We start from the raw sequence: 20,355 nt of genomic DNA, 5'->3' as shown, positions 1-20,355 counted from the left end.
GCCTTAACCCTCTCTGCCCCAGAGGGACTGGGCTGGACTGGGCAGTGACTTCGCGGCCCGTTTGGGCTCCTACCATGGCCCCCCGAGAGGGGCTGACACTTCGGTCCCCGGTGCAGGTAAGAAGGGACCCGAGGCCAGGGCCTGCCAGGGGTGGGGGCCCGGACTCCTTGGGTCTGAGGCAGGGAGGGTCGGCGCCCTGGACCCCAGGGTCCGAGGGAGGGGGGGCGGGGTGGGACCTGGGACTCCTGGGTCTGAGGAGTAAGAGAGGTAGGAGGCAGGACCCCTGGAACCTGAGAGAGGAGGGGTCCTGAGAAGGAGGACGCCTGGGTCCTGGACCCCCCCCTCCAGGTCCCGCATGACACTTTGCCAGGTGTGATCCGCCCGGAGGAAAAAGGAAGAAGGAGCGGACTTGGGACTCGGAGGCAGAGGCGGGCTCCGAACCAAGGAGAGGGGCGTCCCAGTCGGAGCCCGAGAGCGCGCCTGCCCCACTCCGCGAGGGCCACGAGGTAAGGGGCAGCGGGGAGCCGGGGTCCCGGGGCCCCGGCTCAGGTCCGGGGGGCACGCGGGACAAGACGCGCGAAGGGACCGCAGGCGGCAGCCACGTGGCCCCAGCAAGCGCGGCGAGCCCAAGGCGGGGGGGGGGGGGGGGGGGAGGTGTCTCCCACCCGCGGACCCGGCCCCGCCTCGGCCCCACCCGCCTGGCCACCTCTCCCCCAGAGCCGAGAACCGGTCGGGCCGGGTCGGGAGCGGGCGGTTATTTCCGTCTTGGCGGGGCTGGGGCTGGAGGGGACGGAGGTGAACCAGCTGTGCCCTCCTCTCCTGCAGCTGCAGCTGCGGGCCTGCAGGGGCGCAGGGAGGCGGGAGGAGGGCGGCCCGGCGGAGTCGCGGGGCCAGGGCCCCCGGGCTCCCACCCTTGCGCCAGCACTCCGCCAAACAACAGCGCTCTGTACGAGCCTTGGCCGGCTGACGGAGTTTTTCCGAGCATGATCTCATTGTGTCGAGCACTCAGCTCTGCTAGAGGGAGACTAGAGCCTTCTATTTAAGAGGACACCGAGGCTGGAGCCACTTACCCGAGGCCCTCAGAGCTAGCACCAAGAGGCCGCGCTCGAAAACGATTTCTAATTCATTGCGCTCAGTCTGGAATGGAAAAAAAAAAAAAAAGGCAAAGCAAACAGATATGGTCAAGGGTGCAGGAAATCCCGGGACTTTAGAGCATCTCCGGACGTTGTTTTTTCCATGGGGATAACACACCCACCCGCCCCATCCAAAGGGGTCTGTGGGCAACAGGGTGGCCAGCTTTAGACTCTCAAGTGTCCAAACCGGGCCCCCCAGATTTGTTGCCCTGTGACTCCCGGCAAGTTACTCCCTCTCTCTGTGCCTCAGCCACCACATCTGTAAAATAAGGGTCTCCCCCCCTCACTGGGTTGTTCTGAGGATTGAATGAGTTTGTTTATTTGAGTAAACCATTTAGGCCCCCACCTGGCCCAGAATAAGGACTTAGGAAATACAATATCAGCATCATGAATATACTTTTCAAGTACGCCTAGCAAACGGGCTTTGCGACTCCCATTTTTCAGTGGAGTAAACTGAGATTTAAGGTTGAGGAAGGTAGTTCAGGGCCCCACGGAAAGGTGTGTTTGGCCAGGCACTGGGAAAATGGTGGTAACGTGGCCTGGGAGAGCCACAGAAGGGTGGCATGAGGGACAAGCCAGGGCGTGGGCAGGGCGAAGAGCCAACAGCTGAGAGCTGCCCAGGGAGGGGTCAGTTCAAGAGGCAGCAGGCAGTGGAAGTGGTAAGTCTGGGCTCCGGAGTCCCACAGAGCTGGTTTTGTGACCTTGGGCAAGTCTCTTTGCCTCTGTGAGTGTGTCCTTCTCTGGGACTTGGGAGAATGACCTAAGGTGGCCACTGAACATTTACTGAACTTCTGCTTTGGCTGTGTGTGTTGGGTCCTGTGCCCAGACTTTATTGGCAACATCTCACCAGTTCTTACAAAGGGACTGTGACGTGTTATGGGATCACCCTATGTCCCTAGGTTCCTTTTTTTTTTTTTTTCCAGGAGGAAATGAGGTCAGAAAGGTTAAGTAACCTGCCCAAGGCCACACACACCACACAGCCAGACCGAAACCTGGGCGGTTGGCTGAGCTGTGATCTTTTTTTTTTTTTTTTAATTTAATTTTTGAGACAGAGACAGAGAGCCTGAGTGGGAGAGAGGCAGAAAGAGAGGGAGACAGAGAATGTGAAGCAGGCCCCAGGCTCCGAACTGTCAGCTCAGAGCCCGACACAGGGCTTGAACCCACCAACCGCGAGATCATGACCCCAGCCGAAGTCGGACGCTCAACTGACGGAGCCACCCAGGCGCCCCCATTCGGTGTTCTTTTCACCTGCAGCTCATTCCACAGTAATGATGGGCACCTACTAGCTCTGGGAGCAGATTTTTTTTATTTTACACTGTGGGTTGAAATTCATTAATGAGAAAAAGTCAGCGTTTAAAACAAATAAAATAGATTAGGATTGAAAACATCTGAGTGCCTTAGCTTGTAAGTCTTGTTTCATCCAATGTTTGTTCCCTTTTATTGGGGGAGTGGTGGGGAGGAAAGGCCATTACGTGCCAGGTTATAATTAGAATATATTTACTCATCTAGGTGAGGTCAGAGGAGTTTGAGAAACACTACAGAGGTGATAAAATCAAGACTGGTTTTTCCAGGGAAATAAATGTAAAGTGTGTGTGTGTGTGTGTGTGCGCGCGCGCACGCACGCACGTGCGTGTGTGTTGGTGGGGGTAAAGGACAATCCTCAGAACACATCCAGCCATGGTTATTTTAAATCCTTTTAGCTTTAATTTTTCTCTGCATTTTCAGTGATGTTTCCCAGAGTGCTAGTTACTGAAAGAATAGTGCTGACTGCTTTACCTTCTTCATAGGGTTTTATCAAATCTAAATTGTGTTCTAGTTATTTGGGGACACATCCTCCTCCCCACCCCACCCCCAACAACTGGCACCACCAATTGGCTGGCACTATTACAAATACAGTTTTCTTTAATTGAGATTTTTCTACATGCCCTTCAAGGAAGGTGGTGTTATTTTATCCATTTTTTTGTAATGCTTTTTATTTATTTTTGAAGGAGAGACAGAGCATGAGCGGGGGAGGAGCAGAGAGAGAGGGAGACATAGAATTTGAAGCAGGCTCCAGGCTCTGAGCTGTCAGCACAGAGCCCGATGCGGGGCTCAAACTCACGAACTGTGAGATCATGACCTGAGCTGAAGTCTGACGCTTAAGCGACTGAGCCACCCAGGCGCCCCTTATCCATTTTATAGAGAGGAAACAGACATCGAGACATCACATAATTTATCCCACTCATACAGCTGGCAAAGGGTGGTGCTTCAATTCAAACAGAAAGGCGATTTTTTATGATGATGATGATGATGATAACAGTGACTGTTAAAACAAAAGTACAAGGTCATCAAAGCCCCTCCCAAAAGTTCCATAAAAACAGCCAGGTTCCGGGATTCGGGCAAAGGTTGGCAGGCATTTCCAGGTACCATAGAGCCCAGGGGAGCCACGAGGTAGTAACACAGCTATTCCTGTAGTGCACAAGCAGCCAGCTTCAAATTTGCACCGTTCTTGCTCATTTTTAGAGAAATGTGCAAAAAGTAAGACATTATATTGTCTCTTTCGGAATCAAATACTCATGATAAAATGCTGTGCAAGTATACAGATTCCCAGGCCCACCTTAGACCTGAATTTGAGTTTCCAGGCAGGCCTGCATTGGGACTTGCTTGTGCCCTAGGCAAAGGTCTCGTGGACATATATTAATTTATATTTTATAGCTGTGTTGGTGTAAAGGCAAATCTTTCCCACACGTTTTAAAATAGATTAAAACATTTTAACATTCTCTTAGGCCTCTCCAAGTGTGGTGGGTCCCAGGCACTGTGCCTGCGTCCCTCCCCTCCATGGACAAAGTCATCCCGCCTTCAGGGAAGGGGCCTGGGAATCTCTGTCGGGCAGAAGCCGGAGTTTCTCCGTCAAGTTTAGGAAACACTCGGAAGAGTCGGTGAAGCACTGTTGCCTGGCCTGTAGGGAGACTCGAATATTAGTACTTAGTGGAATCAGCATGGCGTGGTGGTCGCGGGCCAACCTCCATTGGGGTCTGCGACCTCGGGCCTCCGGGAGCCGCTGTTTCCCCACCTGTCAAATGGAAGTAATCCCTCCTTTGAACCGCTCGCTGCCTTAGGCCCAGGGTGGGAACGCGGCCTCGCTCGCTCACTCGCTCCCGGAGGAGGCAGCGCTGACCCGGCCCTACCCCGCAGATGCCGGTGCTGAAGCAGCTGGGCCCCGCGCAGCCCAAGAAGCGGCCGGAGCGCGGCGCCCTCTCCATCTCCGCGCCGCTCGGCGACTTCCGGCACACGCTGCACGTGGGGCGCGGTGGCGACGCCTTCGGGGACACTTCGTTCCTGAGCCGTCACGGCGGCGGGCCGCCGCCCGAGCCCCGGGCGCCGCCCGCCGGGGCCCCGCGCTCCGCGCCGCCGCCCGCGGTGCCGCAGCCCCCGCCGCCGGTCCTCCGCACGCCCGCGCCCGCCGACCCGCTGCTGTCCTTCCACCTGGATTTAGGCCCCTCCATGCTGGACGCGGTGCTGGGCGTCATGGACGCGGAGCGCCCGGGGGCCGCTGCCGCCAAGCCCGACTTGGACCCCAGCTCTGGGGCACAGCACCCCAGGGCCCGCTGCCACCCCAACGCGGACCTCGAGAGGGACGACGTCATCGGCCTGTAGGCACCCCTGTTCCTGATGCTTTTACCATCTGGCACCCCACTTCTTTATACATAAATGGCTAAGGTCTCTGCCCCGGGTTCTGCCTGTTTATTTTGCACGTAGGAAGGGAACATGGCGGGGGAGCAGGGGTGTCCGTGATGGGGTCCCGGCGCCTTTAAGGGCCAAGTGTGTCACCTCGACCTCTATTCCCTGCAAAGACTGGACCGAAGTCGAGGTCGGATGATTGCCCTGGTGAGATGTGGCCCCTTTAACAGAGGAGAGGCGTGGTTAGACGGTGCCCCTTTTAGGGGCGGTGTCCCCACGTGTGGGCTTTCACAGCCTCATTCATTCATCACTTTTGACGGAGGGCCTGGCCTGACTTGCTCCGGGGAGCAACCTGATTCACTCCAGGAGGGGGCCGCTGACTCGCTCCCGGAGGGGGGATGGGGCACCTGACTTGCTGCCGGGCCGGCGTGACTCGCTGCCCGGGAGGCTGCTGAGTCGCTCCGGGGGGGGGGGGGGGCACCTGACTCGCTCCAGAGGACCAAGTGCAGTCCCGCGTCTCCAGTGAACCCCCTGGGGAAGCTGCCCTTTATCCTGTGAGTGGCCGCACAGGTAAGTGTCCGGGAAGAGGCTGGGTCCTGGTGGAGGAGAGACCCTCCCAGCCCCAGATGTGTCGGCTCGAGGGCGACAGCGGCGTCCCATGTCACGGCTACCTAGTTTGAGCCTGCCGGGGTCCAGCTGTCCCGCTGCAGGCGGGAGTGGCCAGAGCTGGTCGGGGCAACACTTGCAACTCTTAGGCGAAGGGTGGAACCTAGGCACCCCCCCTCCCCGAGGGCCCCTGAGGGGGCAGGACCTGCATACAAATCACCAGGCGGGGGCGGAGCCAGACTCTCTAAGAACTTAGAAGAGGCGGGGCTGTGCACGCAGACGCGGCGGAGGGCGAAGCCGGGCACCCTGGGACCCCAGAGGGGGCGGGGTCACACCGGTAAATCTTTTGGGCTGAGGCGGCAGAGGGAGGAGGATCCGGTTCCTTGAGGGCACTGACGGAGGCCGGCACCCCGGAGGCGGTGCCGAGCGTGTAAACCCTTTGGAGCGGGGGCGGGCCACACACGTGAATCGCTGGTCCGCGGAGGAGGCGGGGGCCAGACTGCCTGAGGGCACCTCCGTGGAGAACGGTCCGCCAGGCCCGGGATCGGAGGCTCAGCGAGCGAGCGTGCGCCGTTCCCGGGGCGGCGGGGGCAGGGGCGGGGCGGGTGACGTCACGGCCGGGCCTGCGGCGGCCCGCAGACGCTCTCGGCGCACTCCGCTCCCATGGCGGCCGAGCCCGAGTCGCCGCCGTCGGCCTGCCGCTTCTTCCTGGAGGGCCGCTGCCGCTTCGGCGCCCGCTGCCGCCAGCCCCACCCCGGGGCGCCGGCCTCGGCACAGCCTAGCCGCGAGGCCGAGGCCGGGGCCAAAAAACCCCCGTTGCGCACGGCCGCGGCCGTCATCCAGCGCATCCGCTGGGACCCGCGCCTCGACCCGGCCGACTTCTCTGTGGGCTACGCCGACCGCTTCCTGGGCGTGCGCGAGGAGCCCTTCTGCGCCTTCTGCTGGGACGAGCCGCTGGCGGCGCTGGGACCCGGCGTGCTGGCTGTGCCGCAGCACCGGGTGCGCTACTTCCGCTTCCGGGGCCGCCTCGTGTGGGACCGCGCCTCGCGTACAGACCACGTCTTCGGCTCGGGCTTGGCGGCCGGTCGCGGGCCCACCATCCTGGACGCGCTCGACAGCGGGGGCGCGCACGACGGTGAGGCTGCCCATGTCGGCGAAGGCGCCCACGGGCCCCAGGACGTGCACGATGGCGAGGACGCGCGTGCCCGCGAAGACGCCCCTGAGGCTGGGGATACGCGTGACAGCGAGGATGCCCATGTCGGCGAAGACGACGCCCATGGGCCCCAGGACGCGCACGACGGTGAGGATGCCCATGTCGGCGAAGATGCCCACGGGGCCCGAAATGCGAGTGACAGCGAGGACGCGTATGATGGCAAGGACGCGCGTGACAGCGAGGATGCCCACGTCGGCGAAGACACCCACGGGGCCCAGGACGCACACGGCGAAAAGGATGCGCTCGGCGGCGTAGCGGCCGCCCCTGCCAACATCCGAGTGGAAGAGCACAGAGCACCCCACTGGACAGAACTAGAAGTGGGGCGGAGGCCAGCCACCGCAGCCAGGACCACGGAGCCACGGGGCGGGAAGGGGCAGGCCCAGGCTGCCCCGGGAAGGCCCGCGGGAGACTTCCCGGAAACCGAAGCAGAGTGGGGTCCTGGGGCCTGGCCCTCAGACTGCGGAGAGGCCGCTGGGGCCAGGGCCGCGGGGCCGCGCCAGCCCCGCCCCACGCATTTTGTGGCTCTCATGGTGACTGACCCTGGGCTGCAGGCGAGAGTAGCCAGGGCCCAAGAAGAGCTGGTCCGAGCCGCGCCCTGGTGCGCCGCGTTCATGGTACCCGCGGGCGCGCTGCACCTGACACTGGCCCTCCTGAGGCTAGCAGGCCCTGGGGAGGTAGCCGCGGCCCTTGGTGCACTGAGGCGTGCGCTCTCGGCTCCAGGGCTTCAGGCACCCCCGCAGGTGAGGTTTAGGCGCCCGCTTCTCCTGAGGCACCATGTACTCTGTGCCCCTCCCTGCCCCTCCCTGGAAAATATGGCCCAAGTGCTGAGACAGAGGCTAGAGGCGGAGGGGCTCAGAGTAGTTCAGCCCCTAGGGGGGCTACACCCCCACCTCACCTTGGCCAAGGTGCCCCAAGGTTCTCACGTCTGCCTCCCTGAGCCCAAGTTCATCCCTGGACAGGAGCTAGGGAGCCAGCCCCTGGGGAAGCTCTGGTTGTGCCGCGTGGGCAGGGCAGGAGATACCTACCGGCCCCTGGCTGAGATGCCCCTGGGGTGACCGCCCCTGCTCAGACCTCTGGGGGAGGCAGATCTCCACCCTAAAGAACAGGAGAAGACCCAGTCCACGCAGGAAGGGACAAAGTGCTCTCTCTCTCTCTCTCTTTAATTTTGGTTTCTCTCAAGCTTCCAAATGGTGCTCAGTGATCCAAGGAAAAGAATGAAGGGAGGAGAAGGGAGGGGAGAGGGGAGGGAGGGGAGGCAGAGGAGGAACATCTGGAAAAGAAGCAGCCTGACAGTCCAGCTGTTTGCAAACTCATTGCACATCCTCCAGTTACATGGCAGAAGAGGGGGGAGGGCCAAAAAGAAAAAGGGGAGGAAGAAAAACAACTTAAATAAACACACACAAAAAGAAAAGAGAAGGAAACATGACGTGAGCTGGTGATCCATGAAGGCAGGGAGGGAGGGAGGGAGGGTAACCGTTTTACCTGTGCTGAACCAAAGAAGGGTGGGGAGCAGGAGGAGGAGGGAGGGAAGGAAAAAAAAACCAGAAGAAACACTGGGGTGGAGGGAGGAGGGACACGGAGACAACTTAATACAACTGCAGACGAGGCGGCCCGGCCGAGGTCCCGCGATGATGGCCTCCGGAGTCCTCAGTGTGCAGTGGCGGCGTGGACGTGGCGGCGGCTTGGCGGCGGCATTTCTGGCGTGGGGGGCTGAGGGTGGGGCACAGTCTCTACGCGGCTCCCCTAGCCCCGAACACTGAGGCCCCGGAGGGCTGGGCAACAAGAGTCTGTGGTGAGGCGGGCGGGGGGCAGGAGGCGGGCTGGTGTGCTGGTGCCCCCGCCACAGGCGGGCACGGGCGGAGCGGCCTGTCTTCTTCCGGCCCCCCCGGCATGGGATGGGCCAGGGTGCCAGGTCGGTACCGGAGTACGAGCTCGAGAGAGAGAGAGAGAAAACACTGAGACAGCATTAGTAGAGGTGCAGGTGGACACAGAGCAGCCTAGAGACCACGCCCCCAGCCCTCCGCTGCCCCACCCCCTCCTCCCCCAGTCCCGTCCCTCTGAGACAAAAAATAAAAATGTAGAAAAAAATCTCTGTACAGACTCCCCGGTGGGAAAACGGGGACGGGGATGACGGCTCTTCCTGGAGCCCGCTCCCCGTGAATTAATTTACAACCCAAGTCCATGGCTCAAAAACAAAATCGGCAAAGGCGGCGCTGGGGAGCCACAGCCCCGCCCCCACCCCGCCCCCATCCGCGCTGGTGCTCAGAAGGCTGATAGCTGCGCCAGGCTGAGGCGGCAGTCGATGCTGGCGTTGTCCGGGCCCGTGTAGGCCAGGCCCAGGGGCTCTAGGAAGGCCCGGCAGGCGGCCTCGCCCTCGAAGGCCAGCTCGGCCTGCAGGTAGGAGACTGGCAGCGCAGGGCGGAAGCTACGGAGACAAGAGGAGAACGTGATGAGGCGGGCGGCGGGCAGGGGAGGGCCCCACGAGCAGGGAGTGGGCGCCCCCCCTTCGGGCACCCAAAGGGCTTCCTCGGCACATTACCTGCTGACCTCTCATCACCACCCCCGCCCGACCTCCCCACCTCCAGGGGCTTGGGGGGGCCCGGGGCAGGGGTGGTGGCCCCAGCCCCAGTTGTGCCCCCCTTCACCCTCACTTACCTGTACGGGGGGACCCAGGAGAGGGGATGGGAGGGAAGGGCCCAGCTGGCTCCTCCACTGCTCAAGGGCCTGAGCAGGCCCTCAGAAGAGGGCCCGCTTTGGCCCAAGGGCAGGGGCCAGGCAGAGGGAGTGACCCGAGGGCACGGGCATGGGCACGGGTGGCAGGTCTGACAGCTATTCTGGGGAACCCGCCCTGCCTGGGTCTAAGTGCCTCGGGAACCCTGGGCACAGGGTCAACCCCCACTACACCCTGGCACACTGGCAACAGTCACTTGCAGTTGCGCACAAGAGACTTGGCACGTTCCAGAAAACGGCTGTGAACTGGCTGAGCTCGCTCCCAGAAACCGTGTCATCCCTACCCTTTACAAACACACACGAACGAACCCGGAGCTCCAAATCGCACAGGGAGCAAGCGGCAGAGAGGACAGATGCCTCACGCCCATGCCGCATGGTGGCCCTTGATAGCCACGGGGGGCACGAGACGGCCTATTTCTCCCCACATCTGAGCTGGCCTCCCGCACGCCCTGCCAGGACTTGGTTCTGGAGGCTCTGGGAGGGAGGGACGTGTCTGCCAGGGAGTAAGGAAGGGGTGAGAGAGAGCGTCTGGCCAGTGAGAGGGCAGCACCCCTGCTCCCAGGCCCAGCCTGCCCGCATGACACCCTGGGAAAGGCTGTCCCGCTGCAGAGGGCAGACGGAGGGACAGCCCCCGGGGCCTCCAGACGTACCACCTCCCCATCACCCCTGGGTACGCAACCGTGTCCTGTGTTTCCTGCCGCCTCCGTGTCTCTGCCCCACATCCTTGTCTCTCCTTCTGTGGCCTCTGCCCTGGCTCCGCTCTGCCTCAAATCTTCTGGACCCGAACTGGATCCCAGAATGTGTGCATCTCCTAATTTCAGGGTGACTGTGTCTCCTCATCTCCACACCATCCCTGTGGCTACGCTAATGGATGTGGCCCCTTGGACCTACCAACCTCTGACCAAGGGTTTTCAACCCTGGCAAGACTGACACTGGGGCCGGGTAATTCTCCGTCATGGGGCATCCTGGGCACTACAAGAGGCTCTACCCACTAGACACCAGTAGCACCCCCTAGTTGTGACAACAACAAATGTCTCCTGATCCGGCCCCATGTCGCCCAGAGGCATCTCCCTCCGCGCCCTGACCACAGGTTCCCCAGCACAAGCACGCACGCGCACACACACGGCACCAGTGACATCTATTGAACAGAGAACCGCCCTGACCTGGCTTGCCCCCGAATCACACGGGTCTCCCTAAACACTCTGCACTCTTTAAGGAGCTCAGAAACAAACGGGGTCTCGTCCCATTAGATCAGAGGCTACCAAGAGCAGGGCCGTCCTTCCTAGTCTGTCTCTACCGAGTGGGAGCTCAGTGACGGGAGAGCCTTCAAAGGTGAACAGAGACCTCGGAGGAAGGAAACCAAGAGCCCAGAGCAAGAAGACAAACCAGGGTCCGGGGTGACGTGAGCAGGAGAAACAGAGACTCAGAGGGGTGCAGAGGGCGCCCTGGAGCAGCGAGACAGAGTGGGGGACACAGGAGACGCAGAGGGCGAACTGAGTGAAGGGAAGCAGGAGGGACTGGGGAGCAGAGCATATGTGGAAAGAAGAGACGGGCAGAGAGGACCACAGGCCCGGGGATAGGAGCCCAGGAGGGTGCGGAGGGCAGAGGGGAGAAGGGGTGGACGGCGGCGGGGCCGGCAGAGAAGAGGGGGCAGGGAGAGAACCCAGCTTCACATACGTTTTGATCATCGCCTTGAGGGCAGCTCTGCGCTCCCGGTCTGCAAACTTGTCCACCAGGTACCCGGACATGCAGGGTGCGTGAGAGTAGAGCCGGAAGAAGCGGTGGTAGTTGCCCAGAGCCCAGGCTGCCCTCAGTGCCAAGGCGTGGGCCACGCAAGGGTCTGCCTTCAGTTCCCGAGTCAGGTACGCCAGCTCCGTGGTGATGTCTGGGGCCCGAGACAAACGGGGTCAGCAGCACCCAACCCTGGGGGCCTGGGGCCAGCCCGACCTGCAGGCGGCACCTCCCACCTCCTGAGTTCTTGGTGAAGATGTAGTAGAGGACCCGGTAGGCGGTGAACTCGCCCACGTTGCCGGGTAGGTTCTCGGCGTACAGCGACTTGAGCTGCGTCTGGCACTGGTTGAACTCCTCGTGATCGCCCTGGAGCCCCGGGCGCGGAGAACGAGAAAGAGAGTGAGGCCAGGACAGGGAGCCCCAAAGAGCCCGAGAGGCCCCGGCACCCCACTCACCTTCTCCAAGGCGATGCGGGCGTGCGTCTCATACACCTCCACCGTGAACTCTGTCCGCACGCCTTGCACCTGGAACAGCAAGGGGGAGCGGTGAGGCCAGGGCAGGCCAGGACTCACCACGGCAAGGCCCTCCCAGCACCCCCCTCACCGTCAGGTCCTGCCGAATCGACTTCATCTGCTCGCAGGCAAAGGCGTAGTCCTGCTTCTCTTTCCAGTGGGACTTGACCATGCACAGTGACTTTTTCAAAACCTGGGAAGGGATCCAAATTAAGGCTCAGTGTGCTTTCAGCAAGGTGAGCAAGGCTATAACTAACACCCGTTACTTCTTTTTTTTTTTTTTAACGTTTATTCATTTTTGAAAGACAGAGAGGCAAAGCACAAGCAGGGGTGGGGTGGAGAGAAAGGGGGACACAGAACCCACAGCAGGCTCCAGGCTGTCAGCACCAGAGCCTGATGCGGGGCTTGAACTCACAAACCGCGAGATCATGACCCAAGCCAAATTCAGACGCTCAACCGACTGAGCCACCCAGGCGCCCCACCCATTACAATTTCTTAAGCTCCGTGTATAAGAAAAAAAGTGCAACATCAAAGCCACTTAGCATCTTGCTACCAACTTCATAAGGAACCCAAAACACTCGGCAAGAGTGCCAGCTCCCGAGCCCCAGCTGCCCACATCAGCGTGTACCCTGGGCACAGGGTCAGCCACGCTGCCGCCGCCCAGCAGAGAGCACGGCGGCACGATCACCCGTCTCCCAAAGCGCTGGCCTGGGGAGGCGGCTTCCCTCCCCCTGCCTCCTCAACAGGAGACGGCTGCTCAGAGCCGAGGAAGTCTCCCGAGCAGGCCACGTGACCGGGACCCAGGCTCCAAAGCACGTCCCTGCGCAGCCACAGGCTCCTGCCGCCACCCACAGCCCCCTGTGCCGGCGGTGGCCCCGCGGGGGGACCTGCCCCTCCCAGGCACTTACTGCCACAGGGCGCACAGTGGACGGGTCGGGAGCACAGGTGAGGCGCAGGTAGTGCTTGGTGATGTCAGGGCAGGTGCCCACGATCTGTAGCTCCTGCCAGTCGGGGTCCGCGCCGCTGCTCTCCAGGCTGCCCATGTGCAGCACCAGGGGCTCGAGGCGCAGGCGGCGGGAGTGTCCGTGCTGGAAGCGGGCAGCCCGCTTCTGCTTCTTCAGCTCACGCTCAGGGTCCTCGCACTCCAGCGCAGCCATCTTTTTCCGGCTGCGCTTGGTGGGAGCCAGGTCGTGCCTGGGAGAGAGGTCACGAGTGAATGCGGCCGAGATCACCGGCTGCCTCGCCCGATAATCCCCAAGAACACAGCCCTCTTCCTCCCAGGAACCCGGATCTTGGCGCCGCACCCCCCCCCCCCCCCGCCACCTGACCCAAGTCTCACCTCTTCCCACGCTGCGCCCTGCCTCGGCCTCGATCCATGTGGGCCCCCCGACCTCCTCGGCCCTTAGGGGGTGGGTTCCGGCGACCCACAGGGTGACACTCATTCCCTGAGTAAGAACTGTCTGAATCCGAGTGGGAGTCACTGCACAGAAGAAGCAGGAAGGTGAGGCCTGAAACGGCTGCTTCCCCGCAAGCCCTGAGCCCCGCCCCCCATCCCCAAGTCCTCGCACCTTCTGCGGAAGTGGCGGGTGGGGGACCGGGAGGAGGAACGGGAGCGCGAGTCCGTGCTGGAGGAGGAGCTGTTGTCCTTCATGAAGACATTGCGGTTGCCAAACTTGGCGAAGCTGCTGCCCCGGGCTCGGCCAGCACCCCCAGCCCCCGGTGTCCCTCGCTGGGACTGGGCACCCCCGCCCCTTGTCGCTGAGCCTGCCCCCCTGGGAGGATGTAGGCTGCTAGGGGCCTCCCACCGCTTCTTCTTGGGACTCTCAGCCACAGGCTCCCGGGTCAGCCTGAGGATATAGCAGGGCAGGGCATCACCAACCCAGTGCCCCCACCGTCCCCAGCATCTGCCGGCCACCCCAGGGACACACCACCTCAGGCGGGAAAGGAACTTACCCAGGCGACTCAGCTAACACACTGCAAAACCAGGAGGCAAACCCCAGGCTTCCTCTGTCTAGAGAGTGCTCTCCGCTGCTGAGCCCCAGGCGCCCGGGAGCCCGCAGGACCTCCCTCCCACCCAGGATCTCATCCCCAGGCAGCGCCTGCGCCTCAGCTCTCCCCTCCTGGCCTTCCACCCCGGGGTCCGACCTCCCGGCTCATTCTCAGGGCTCCGGGGACCCAGGTCTGCGGGTCTCCGCTCCGGCACCCAGAACCGCCCTTAGCCGCACCCCCTGCCCGGACTAACCCCGGCAGGGGCTCCCGGCTCCAGTCGATGGTGTAGGCGGAGCCGTCCTGCAGCCGGGCCTGCAGCAGCTCCTTGAGCAGCTTCTCGGTCCGGTCCTTGTCCTCCTCCGACTCGCAGGCAGTGAAGCAGCGCTCCACATACTCCTTCATGTCCTGCGGCCAATCGTCGGGCTTCCCGGACAGGCTCCCCCTGGGAAGGGGCACACGTGGGGCTCAGCCGGGCAGCACCGCACAGCGCGACAGACTCCGTCATCGCCGCCACTTGCAGAGCTGACACGTGCCAGACACGGTTCAAGTGCCTTCTCTCCCCTCTCATTTCCTGCTCATGGCAGCCAAGAGGGAAGGAGGACCCCACCCCATTTCTGGAGGAGCCGACGGAGTCTGGGTGCAGAGCGCACCAGCTGACCAGAGGCGAGGGAGCGGGGACAGCAGCGAGGAGGCGGCCCTCACCGGTGGTTCTGGGCTTTTTCCGGGTTCGGCTGGGGGCCGAAGCTGCCGTGCTGACCCTCTGAGGTGGAGCTGAAGCTCTGGCTGGTGACGGCAAAGGGCCGTTTCTGAATGTTGAACTTGAGACCGCCAGTCCCAGGGGCTGCTGTGGGGACCGCAAAAGCGGAGTTAGGCCTCACCCCGGCCCACCTCAGACCGCCCCAGCCCCAGGAACGGGAGGCGCCCAGCTCCCGGTCACCTGCACCCAAAGCCTGGGGGTGCCCAACAGCCCAGGACGGACCAGCACACCATGCACCCCACGCCTACTTCTGGACCCCGCGGGCTCTCCTCTCCAAAGTCTACCGCCGACTTACGCTTCATCCGGTTCCACAGCTGTTGGCCCTTCTTGGGCTTGGCAGGCTCAGAGTAGGTGTGTGGCCCATAGGCCTGGCCGGAGGCGGGCCCTGCCTGGCTGTGCTGTGTGGCAGGGGCTGTTCCAGGCTGGGGGCCGCTGTTCAGAGTATGAGCCCCGTGCGGGGTGCTGGAGGGCTGAGGGGGCTGGGCTGCTGGCAGCTGCTGAGGGGGTGCCTGGTAGGACATGCTTTCTTCCATGCCGGGGACTGGGGGCTGGCGGAGGAAGCAGGCACTGAGGGCGGGAGCAGAGGCCTCTGTGCCGGCCCTAACACTGCCCTGCACGATCACAGCACCACTCAGCCCTCAACCCTGTGCCACGACCCTCCCGCACCTCGCTGTCCCGAGCCCGCAGACAGCTGACAAGGCTCAGGCTCAGACCCGGAGCTGCTCTCCTCTGGCCCCCAGCTGTTGAATGGCAGCAGTAGGCATTAAACCCTGCAGCCCACCCCCATGTGAGCACTGGCCCAACAGCACATCACCCGGTGGTTCCTGTCTGAGCATATCCCGCGTGCCAGTCAAAGCACAGAAGTGATTACACACACTCATGGGAGCTCTGTGAGGAAATGACAGGACTGGCAGAGATGCAGAGGTATCACGTGGCTCGTAACGACACCACCGGAGGGGGAGCTGGGGAGCTGGGGTTCTGGGCCAGGCCCACGCACCTCCCCGGCACCAGCTCCACACTCCCCACCGCACGCTAAACGCCAAGGCCAGACTGCGGATGTGGCTGTGCAGGTATGTGTGCACGTGCTGGGCGGAAATCGGGAAGACGGGCCGCCACGCTGCACACTGCTCCCGCCACCGCCCCAGCACCCGGCCCCAGGCCCCAGGCCGTGCCCAAGCCCCAGACCCTCCCTTTCAAAAGCTACACTTTGCCCTCCTCGTTATCAGATGAGGAGTTGCCCGGCAGGAGAGAAGGCAGGGGGCGGGTGGCTTAAATGATGCAGGTGTGCCCACTGCTCGCCCGCTCAGAAAAACCGTACTCCCCTTCTTCAACATTCCGAGGAGCCGGGTACGGGCATTACCTGGTTCAGAGTCCCCTGGTGCTGGGGTGCCGATGGCTGCTGGGGGGTGGCGGAGCCATAGGAGCTGGCCACGCCGTACTGGGAGGGGGAGCCGTAGCTCTGGTACATGCTCTGCAAAGGCACGGAAAGAAGGGTCAGCGCAGGCACGGTGCCGTCCCTGTCATCCTGCCCGCTGGGGAGCCACACGCAATCTGTGATGCCCCACTTCCCCTTTCTATTTCTTCCTTTCCGCTGCATAAATGCACCCAATTCTCTTAAAGAAAACTGAAATAAAATGGGAACCTCGATCGATCCCGTTCCGTTATAGAAAATATCTACTGAGCACCAACTTTCCTAAGCACAACAGAGCCCCCCCAAAAGAGTAAATAAATAAAAAACCATGCTCTAACGAAGCCCGCGCTCAAAACAGGTGCAGTCATCATAGGCAAATACGTAGCGTGTCCAGCAGTAAGCACCATGAAAGAAAAAAAGGCCCAGGGAAGACGTGGGGCAGGGGTGGGTGGAACTGCTCTAACTACTCAAGTCTGCCAGAGGACGGGGCTCTGTGAGGCACGACCTGGGCAGCCCTCGGCAAGGCGAGGACGCAGACAGGCACGGGAACGTGGGAAGAGAGCTAAAACAGAGCACAGGTGCACGTCGAGCGTGAAAGACCTAGGAGGTCTCTGCGCAGCGGTGGAATGAGCGTGGGGACGGAAGCGGCCAGAAGCAGGGGAGGCAGGTCCCAGGAGGCGCCCTGAACTTGATCTTGTGGGCAACGCGCCAGCGGAAGATTTTCCAGAATTTGTCGCTGCTGTCTTCGGGCCGCCGGCTGGCCCTGGCCCCCGTCCCGACACCTCTCCTGCACCCCAGCGCGGCACCTGCCCCGCCGGGCCGGGCACTCACCATGGGGTAGTAGTAGCTGTAAGGGTAGGCGTAGTTATACTGCTGGTACCACTGGTAGTACTGCTGCTGCTGCAGAGCCGAGGCTTCTGCCTGTGACACGTACTGGGGAGAGGGACACACGCCATGAGCATCGGCAGCAAGAGCCCACAGGCCCTGCGGCCCCCCAAACGGAGCCCGGACGACAGCGGTTAAGAGCGAAGGAGCGACACTGGGTCCGCCTCTCTCCAGAGAGCCACGGCCCCGGCCAATGATCGTGGGTCACCTCGGAGACCCCGGACACATTCCCCTCTTGAGGCTGCATCCCCTGGGACGAGGACCGGGAGGTGCCCTAAGCTCTCCAAGCAGAACACACTTTGCCCCCCTCACCTGAAGGCTCCCAGGACATCTTCGGGGCGCCCTGTCCTCGTGATACCAGAGAATACCAAGCGTGTCCCTCCCCTAGCAACCCCCCCACAGGCTACCCAGGTACTGTGTGCCTCCTCACTTGTGCGCCGGCCACGGGCCCGTTGCTGCTGGCCTTGGTGGAGCTGCCGGCAGCTCCTGCTTTGCTGATGCTGGCCAGAGCCTGGCGGGCCTTCTCCCACTCCGGGTTCTCATGCATAGGAGTCTCCATGCCATTCTCTCTGCCTGCCCCGGCCACCATGCTGTACTGAGAGGACCTGCAAGAGAAGGGACACTGGTCGTCTCTCTTTTCCCTGTGCACGGTGGGCAAGGTGGAGGCAGGCACATACCCGGGCTTGAGTCCTAGATCTCCCTCGCACCACCTACTGGAGCCAAGATTTTTTTTAATCCAGAATATACTTTCATCGTAATACGCCGACACCTAGTTTCTGCGTCACACCTTTCTGTGAGAGATAGATTAGAGACCCAAGGCGCTACAGGTGCCTACCACACAGCAGTTCTTACAAATCAGACAAAAAGATTACCAGTACCCACAGAAGTTAACATAGCATCTGGTGCCTAGTAGGCCTAAATGTTTCATTGGTCAGTTCTGGCTGACACCTCCCCAGCCAGCAAGTCATGATCACGCTGTTTTGGAAAAGACCAGGTATTAGCAGAAACACACAAGTATTTGAGGCGTTGGAGTCTGCCCCTTAATCACAGCTCACTGAATGAATTCTTGCAGTTTTATGAAATAAGCACCGTACTGTGAATTTAAAACAGTGCTCAGAGAGGTGAAGACCCGACCCTCTCCACCCTGCAACCCAATGCTCCCCTGACCCTGGTGGCCAGAAGAAGCCCTCATCCCCACTCCACCACACTGTGTGCGCTGCCGTCCCTGAGGACAACACTGGCTCTTGCTTCCTCTCGCCCTCCCCTCTGGCCTCCGCCCCTCCAGCCACACTAACCAATCCGTGCTACGTTGATCACCCACGTTGGCCGCCATCTGGACCTTGGGGCATAAGGGGTGGACCTCAGGAGCCAGACTGCTTTTTCACCGTCTATGAGAAAAAGAGGAGTTAGAGAGACTTGCGAAGACGCAAGAAACAAGTCACAAAGTGGGGGACTGGAGGAGCCAGGCTCACGAGGAGCCCGGCACAAAAGGAGCGACTGAGAAGTTAGGAGAGAATTCTGGGTGTGGAATCAAAGGGCTTCTGTGTGAGGGGAAGATCTCCACCACCCTGCAGTGTTCTGGCTGGAAAATGAAGGATTTGAAAACAGGGAAGTCTGAAGAAATTTCCCAAAGGGAAAGAGGAGTGCCTGAAACCCACATGGGAAAAGGGAAGATTCGAGGGAAACCCTGATACGGAAGAAAGGTCCAGCAGGCGGGGTGGGGGGCCTCAGGTAAGGGCTGAAAAGAAATCCAGAGAGGAAGACAGCTTCTGAGAAGCAGCAGAAGAAAAAGGATGCTTGGAAAAACAAAGTCTACATAACTCTTCAGGCTGCAAACAGGGAAGCATCTATGGGAACCTAGAGAGAACTCAGGAGAACAGATGGAAAAAAAATATCTGAGAGAAAGGGGGCTTCTGTAAGTTACTCCAAGAAACAGGGAGAAGTGGAGGATGCCCACGATGGTGGGGGGTGGGGGGGGCGCTAAAATGAAGGAACATGTTCTCAGAAAGCTTTCAGGGAGCCTGAAGTCAGAGAAGTCCCCAAGGTCAGAGGACAAGCCTATATACGCGGTTCCTAACAGCGGCCAGAAGAGGCGATCCCCTGTTGCGGTCTGGAGAGAAAGCTTTGGAGATGCCTGAAAACGTCCAGAACGTCTTCAGGAAACTAAGACTGGAGGAGAAAAGACTGCAAGAAAGTGAAGGGGGTGCCTTGGGGGCAAAACTCGAGGGGCTGAGAAGTATAGGGCGCTCAAAGGCGAGTCTCCGCTGGAGAACCCCACAGTCCCACAAGAAGGGAGGGGACAGGAACAGCAATCTGGAGTTGGAAGAAACCCTAAGAAAAATCTGAAAGAGGAAAGAGATTGGGGGGCGGGGGGAGGGGCAGGAGGTGATGAGTGGGGACAGTGAGCGGGCACAGCGAATGAGGGAGGCCCGAGACAGAAAGGAGGGTGGGAGTAAGGCCTGGGGTGGGGGAGGGAGGCTCGGAGGGTCCTGGGCTGGTCTGCCCGGCACCGGCCACGAGGGGCACCTGGCCATCCCGCAGGCCCGGAGGGGGCTAAGGCGTCAGGTGAAGAAAGAGCCCGTCGAGATCCCGGCGACCGGCTCCAGAGCCACTGCCCCGGCCGTGCCGCGCGTGCGCACCGCGTCTCCGGGGGGGGGGGGTGGGGGGGGAATAAGGTGCCGGGACCGCGCGTCGCCCGGGGCAACGCCATCCTCCCGGTGGAACAACCCGGTCAATGGGGATTGAGGGAGGGGGGCGCTCGGGGCCCAGAAATTCCGAGAGCGGGGGTGGGGAGCCGAGGCCGACCGCGCAAGCGCCAGGGTGCGCAAGCGCAGTGGCCTCCCGGGCCCGCCACACCCTGTCGTCGCTCGCGCGCGGCGTCCGTTGGTGCGACGGCCGACCTAGGCCTCAGGACCCGCTGGGTGGAGGGCCGGAAGGAAACGCCGTCCCCGCCCGACCGCCCACCGCTCCCCACACCCACCTCAGCAGTTTGTCCCCTAGAATCGTCAGCAGCGGCCCAAGGCGACAGCGACACGGCCGCAGAACTGCTCGCGACCCGGCTGGTTCTTGTCTTCCTTGGGCTTCGACGTTCTGACCGCAGCGTCCTGACGTCACACGGAGGCCTCGCCCCACCTCCCTCGACACAGCACAGCCAATGGGCGCCTCGAGCTTGACTTGAGCCCGCCCCCCGCTTGCGCAAGGACGCGTGGGCGTTTAAGGCAAGCCGGAAGACTAGGGTGGGGACGGTGGCCCCGAGGGGACACGCCCGGCGGGGTCGGCCGGCGTTGTGCCGGCACACGCAACTGGGTCTTGGCTCAGTGAGTGGTAGCCGCCGTTGTTTCCAGACACAGAGTAGCATGAGGAGGGATGTGAGACTACCTGCCGTACAGCTGTGGAAGCCCGGGGCAGAGAATGGTGAAGTCGAAGAAAGGGGGTGAGAACAGCCTCCGGGAAAGGGAGCTTCCCTACTGCATGAAACTGCCAGGCGCCCCCGGCCGAGAACGCCTGCAAACGCACGGAGGCGGGCGACGGGAAAGGCCTGGGGACCACCGCGGGAGCACGGGGGGAGCAGGTGGCCGCGGCGGAGTAAACGCGTGCGGGGTCCTGGACTAAGCTGATGGGTCTGTACAGGTGGGCAGGTGGCACACCCTGGAAGGGCAGTGGTGCCACGCTGGGAAATGTGGACCTGGCAGGTAGCAGGGTGCCCTTTGTTTCCATCCTGGATCCTG

At 61.7% G+C, this 20,355-nt stretch overlaps 3 protein-coding genes across 4 annotated transcripts; 2 read left to right on the top strand and 1 right to left on the bottom strand.

The window, feature by feature from the left end:
• The first annotated feature begins 4,307 nt into the window (after positions 1 to 4,307).
• On the top strand, positions 4,308 to 4,769 carry CDC42EP5 (CDC42 effector protein 5). The gene has a single exon (XM_047100913.1). The coding sequence runs from the start codon at positions 4,308 to 4,310 to the stop codon at positions 4,767 to 4,769; it is 462 nt and encodes a 153-aa protein (XP_046956869.1).
• A 946-nt stretch (positions 4,770 to 5,715) lies between these two features.
• On the top strand, positions 5,716 to 7,978 carry LENG9 (leukocyte receptor cluster member 9). The gene has a single exon (XM_047100912.1). It carries the CDS (start codon positions 6,063 to 6,065, stop codon positions 7,665 to 7,667), a length of 1,605 nt encoding a protein of 534 aa, XP_046956868.1. The 5' UTR covers positions 5,716 to 6,062; the 3' UTR covers positions 7,668 to 7,978.
• Positions 7,755 to 19,730, bottom strand: LENG8 (leukocyte receptor cluster member 8). 2 transcript variants are annotated; one of them, XM_047100911.1, is made up of 16 exons: positions 19,608 to 19,730; positions 17,923 to 18,015; positions 17,058 to 17,232; positions 16,574 to 16,675; positions 15,692 to 15,802; positions 14,627 to 14,879; positions 14,277 to 14,418; positions 13,828 to 14,016; positions 13,154 to 13,432; positions 12,925 to 13,065; positions 12,494 to 12,779; positions 11,677 to 11,778; positions 11,529 to 11,597; positions 11,310 to 11,439; positions 11,020 to 11,227; positions 7,755 to 9,037 (listed from the first exon to the last, which is right to left on the bottom strand). In XM_047100911.1, exons 2-16 carry the CDS (start codon positions 17,958 to 17,960, stop codon positions 8,875 to 8,877), a joined length of 2,388 nt encoding a protein of 795 aa, XP_046956867.1. In that variant the 5' UTR covers positions 17,961 to 18,015; positions 19,608 to 19,730; the 3' UTR covers positions 7,755 to 8,874. The 2 variants fall into 2 exon arrangements, with proteins under 2 accessions (XP_046956867.1, XP_046956866.1); XM_047100910.1 differs by lacking the exon at positions 7,755 to 9,037 and having other exon boundaries at positions 10,304 to 11,227.
• Between the last annotated feature and the right edge of the window lie 625 nt (positions 19,731 to 20,355).

The sequence above is a fragment of the Lynx rufus genome, unplaced genomic scaffold, assembly GCF_022079265.1.
Source record: "Lynx rufus isolate CCGP_SWC_20201006 ecotype Redwood Valley unplaced genomic scaffold, mLynRuf1.p SCAF_54, whole genome shotgun sequence".
Classification (NCBI taxonomy): Eukaryota; Metazoa; Chordata; class Mammalia; order Carnivora; family Felidae; genus Lynx; species Lynx rufus.
Note: the sequence above shows the minus strand (reverse complement) of the source record. Positions and strands in the feature narration are given on the sequence as shown.

Bases quoted from the DNA above. Each gene is read 5' to 3' on its own strand.
- CDC42EP5 (XM_047100913.1), top strand. From the start codon at position 4,308: ATGCCGGTGCTGAAGCAGCTGGGCCCCGCGCAGCCCAAGAAGCGGCCG.
- LENG9 (XM_047100912.1), top strand. From the start codon at position 6,063: ATGGCGGCCGAGCCCGAGTCGCCGCCGTCGGCCTGCCGCTTCTTCCTG.
- LENG8 (XM_047100910.1), bottom strand. From the start codon at position 17,960: ATGGCGGCCAACGTGGGTGATCAACGTAGCACGGATTG. The intron at 17,233-17,922 runs GTTAGTGTGGCT...CTTCTCTTGCAG, and splicing joins GATCAACGTAGCACGGATTG to GTCCTCTCAGTACAGCATGG. The intron at 15,803-16,573 runs GTGAGTGCCCGG...GTGCCTTTGCAG, and splicing joins ACAGCTACTACTACCCCATG to AGCATGTACCAGAGCTACGG.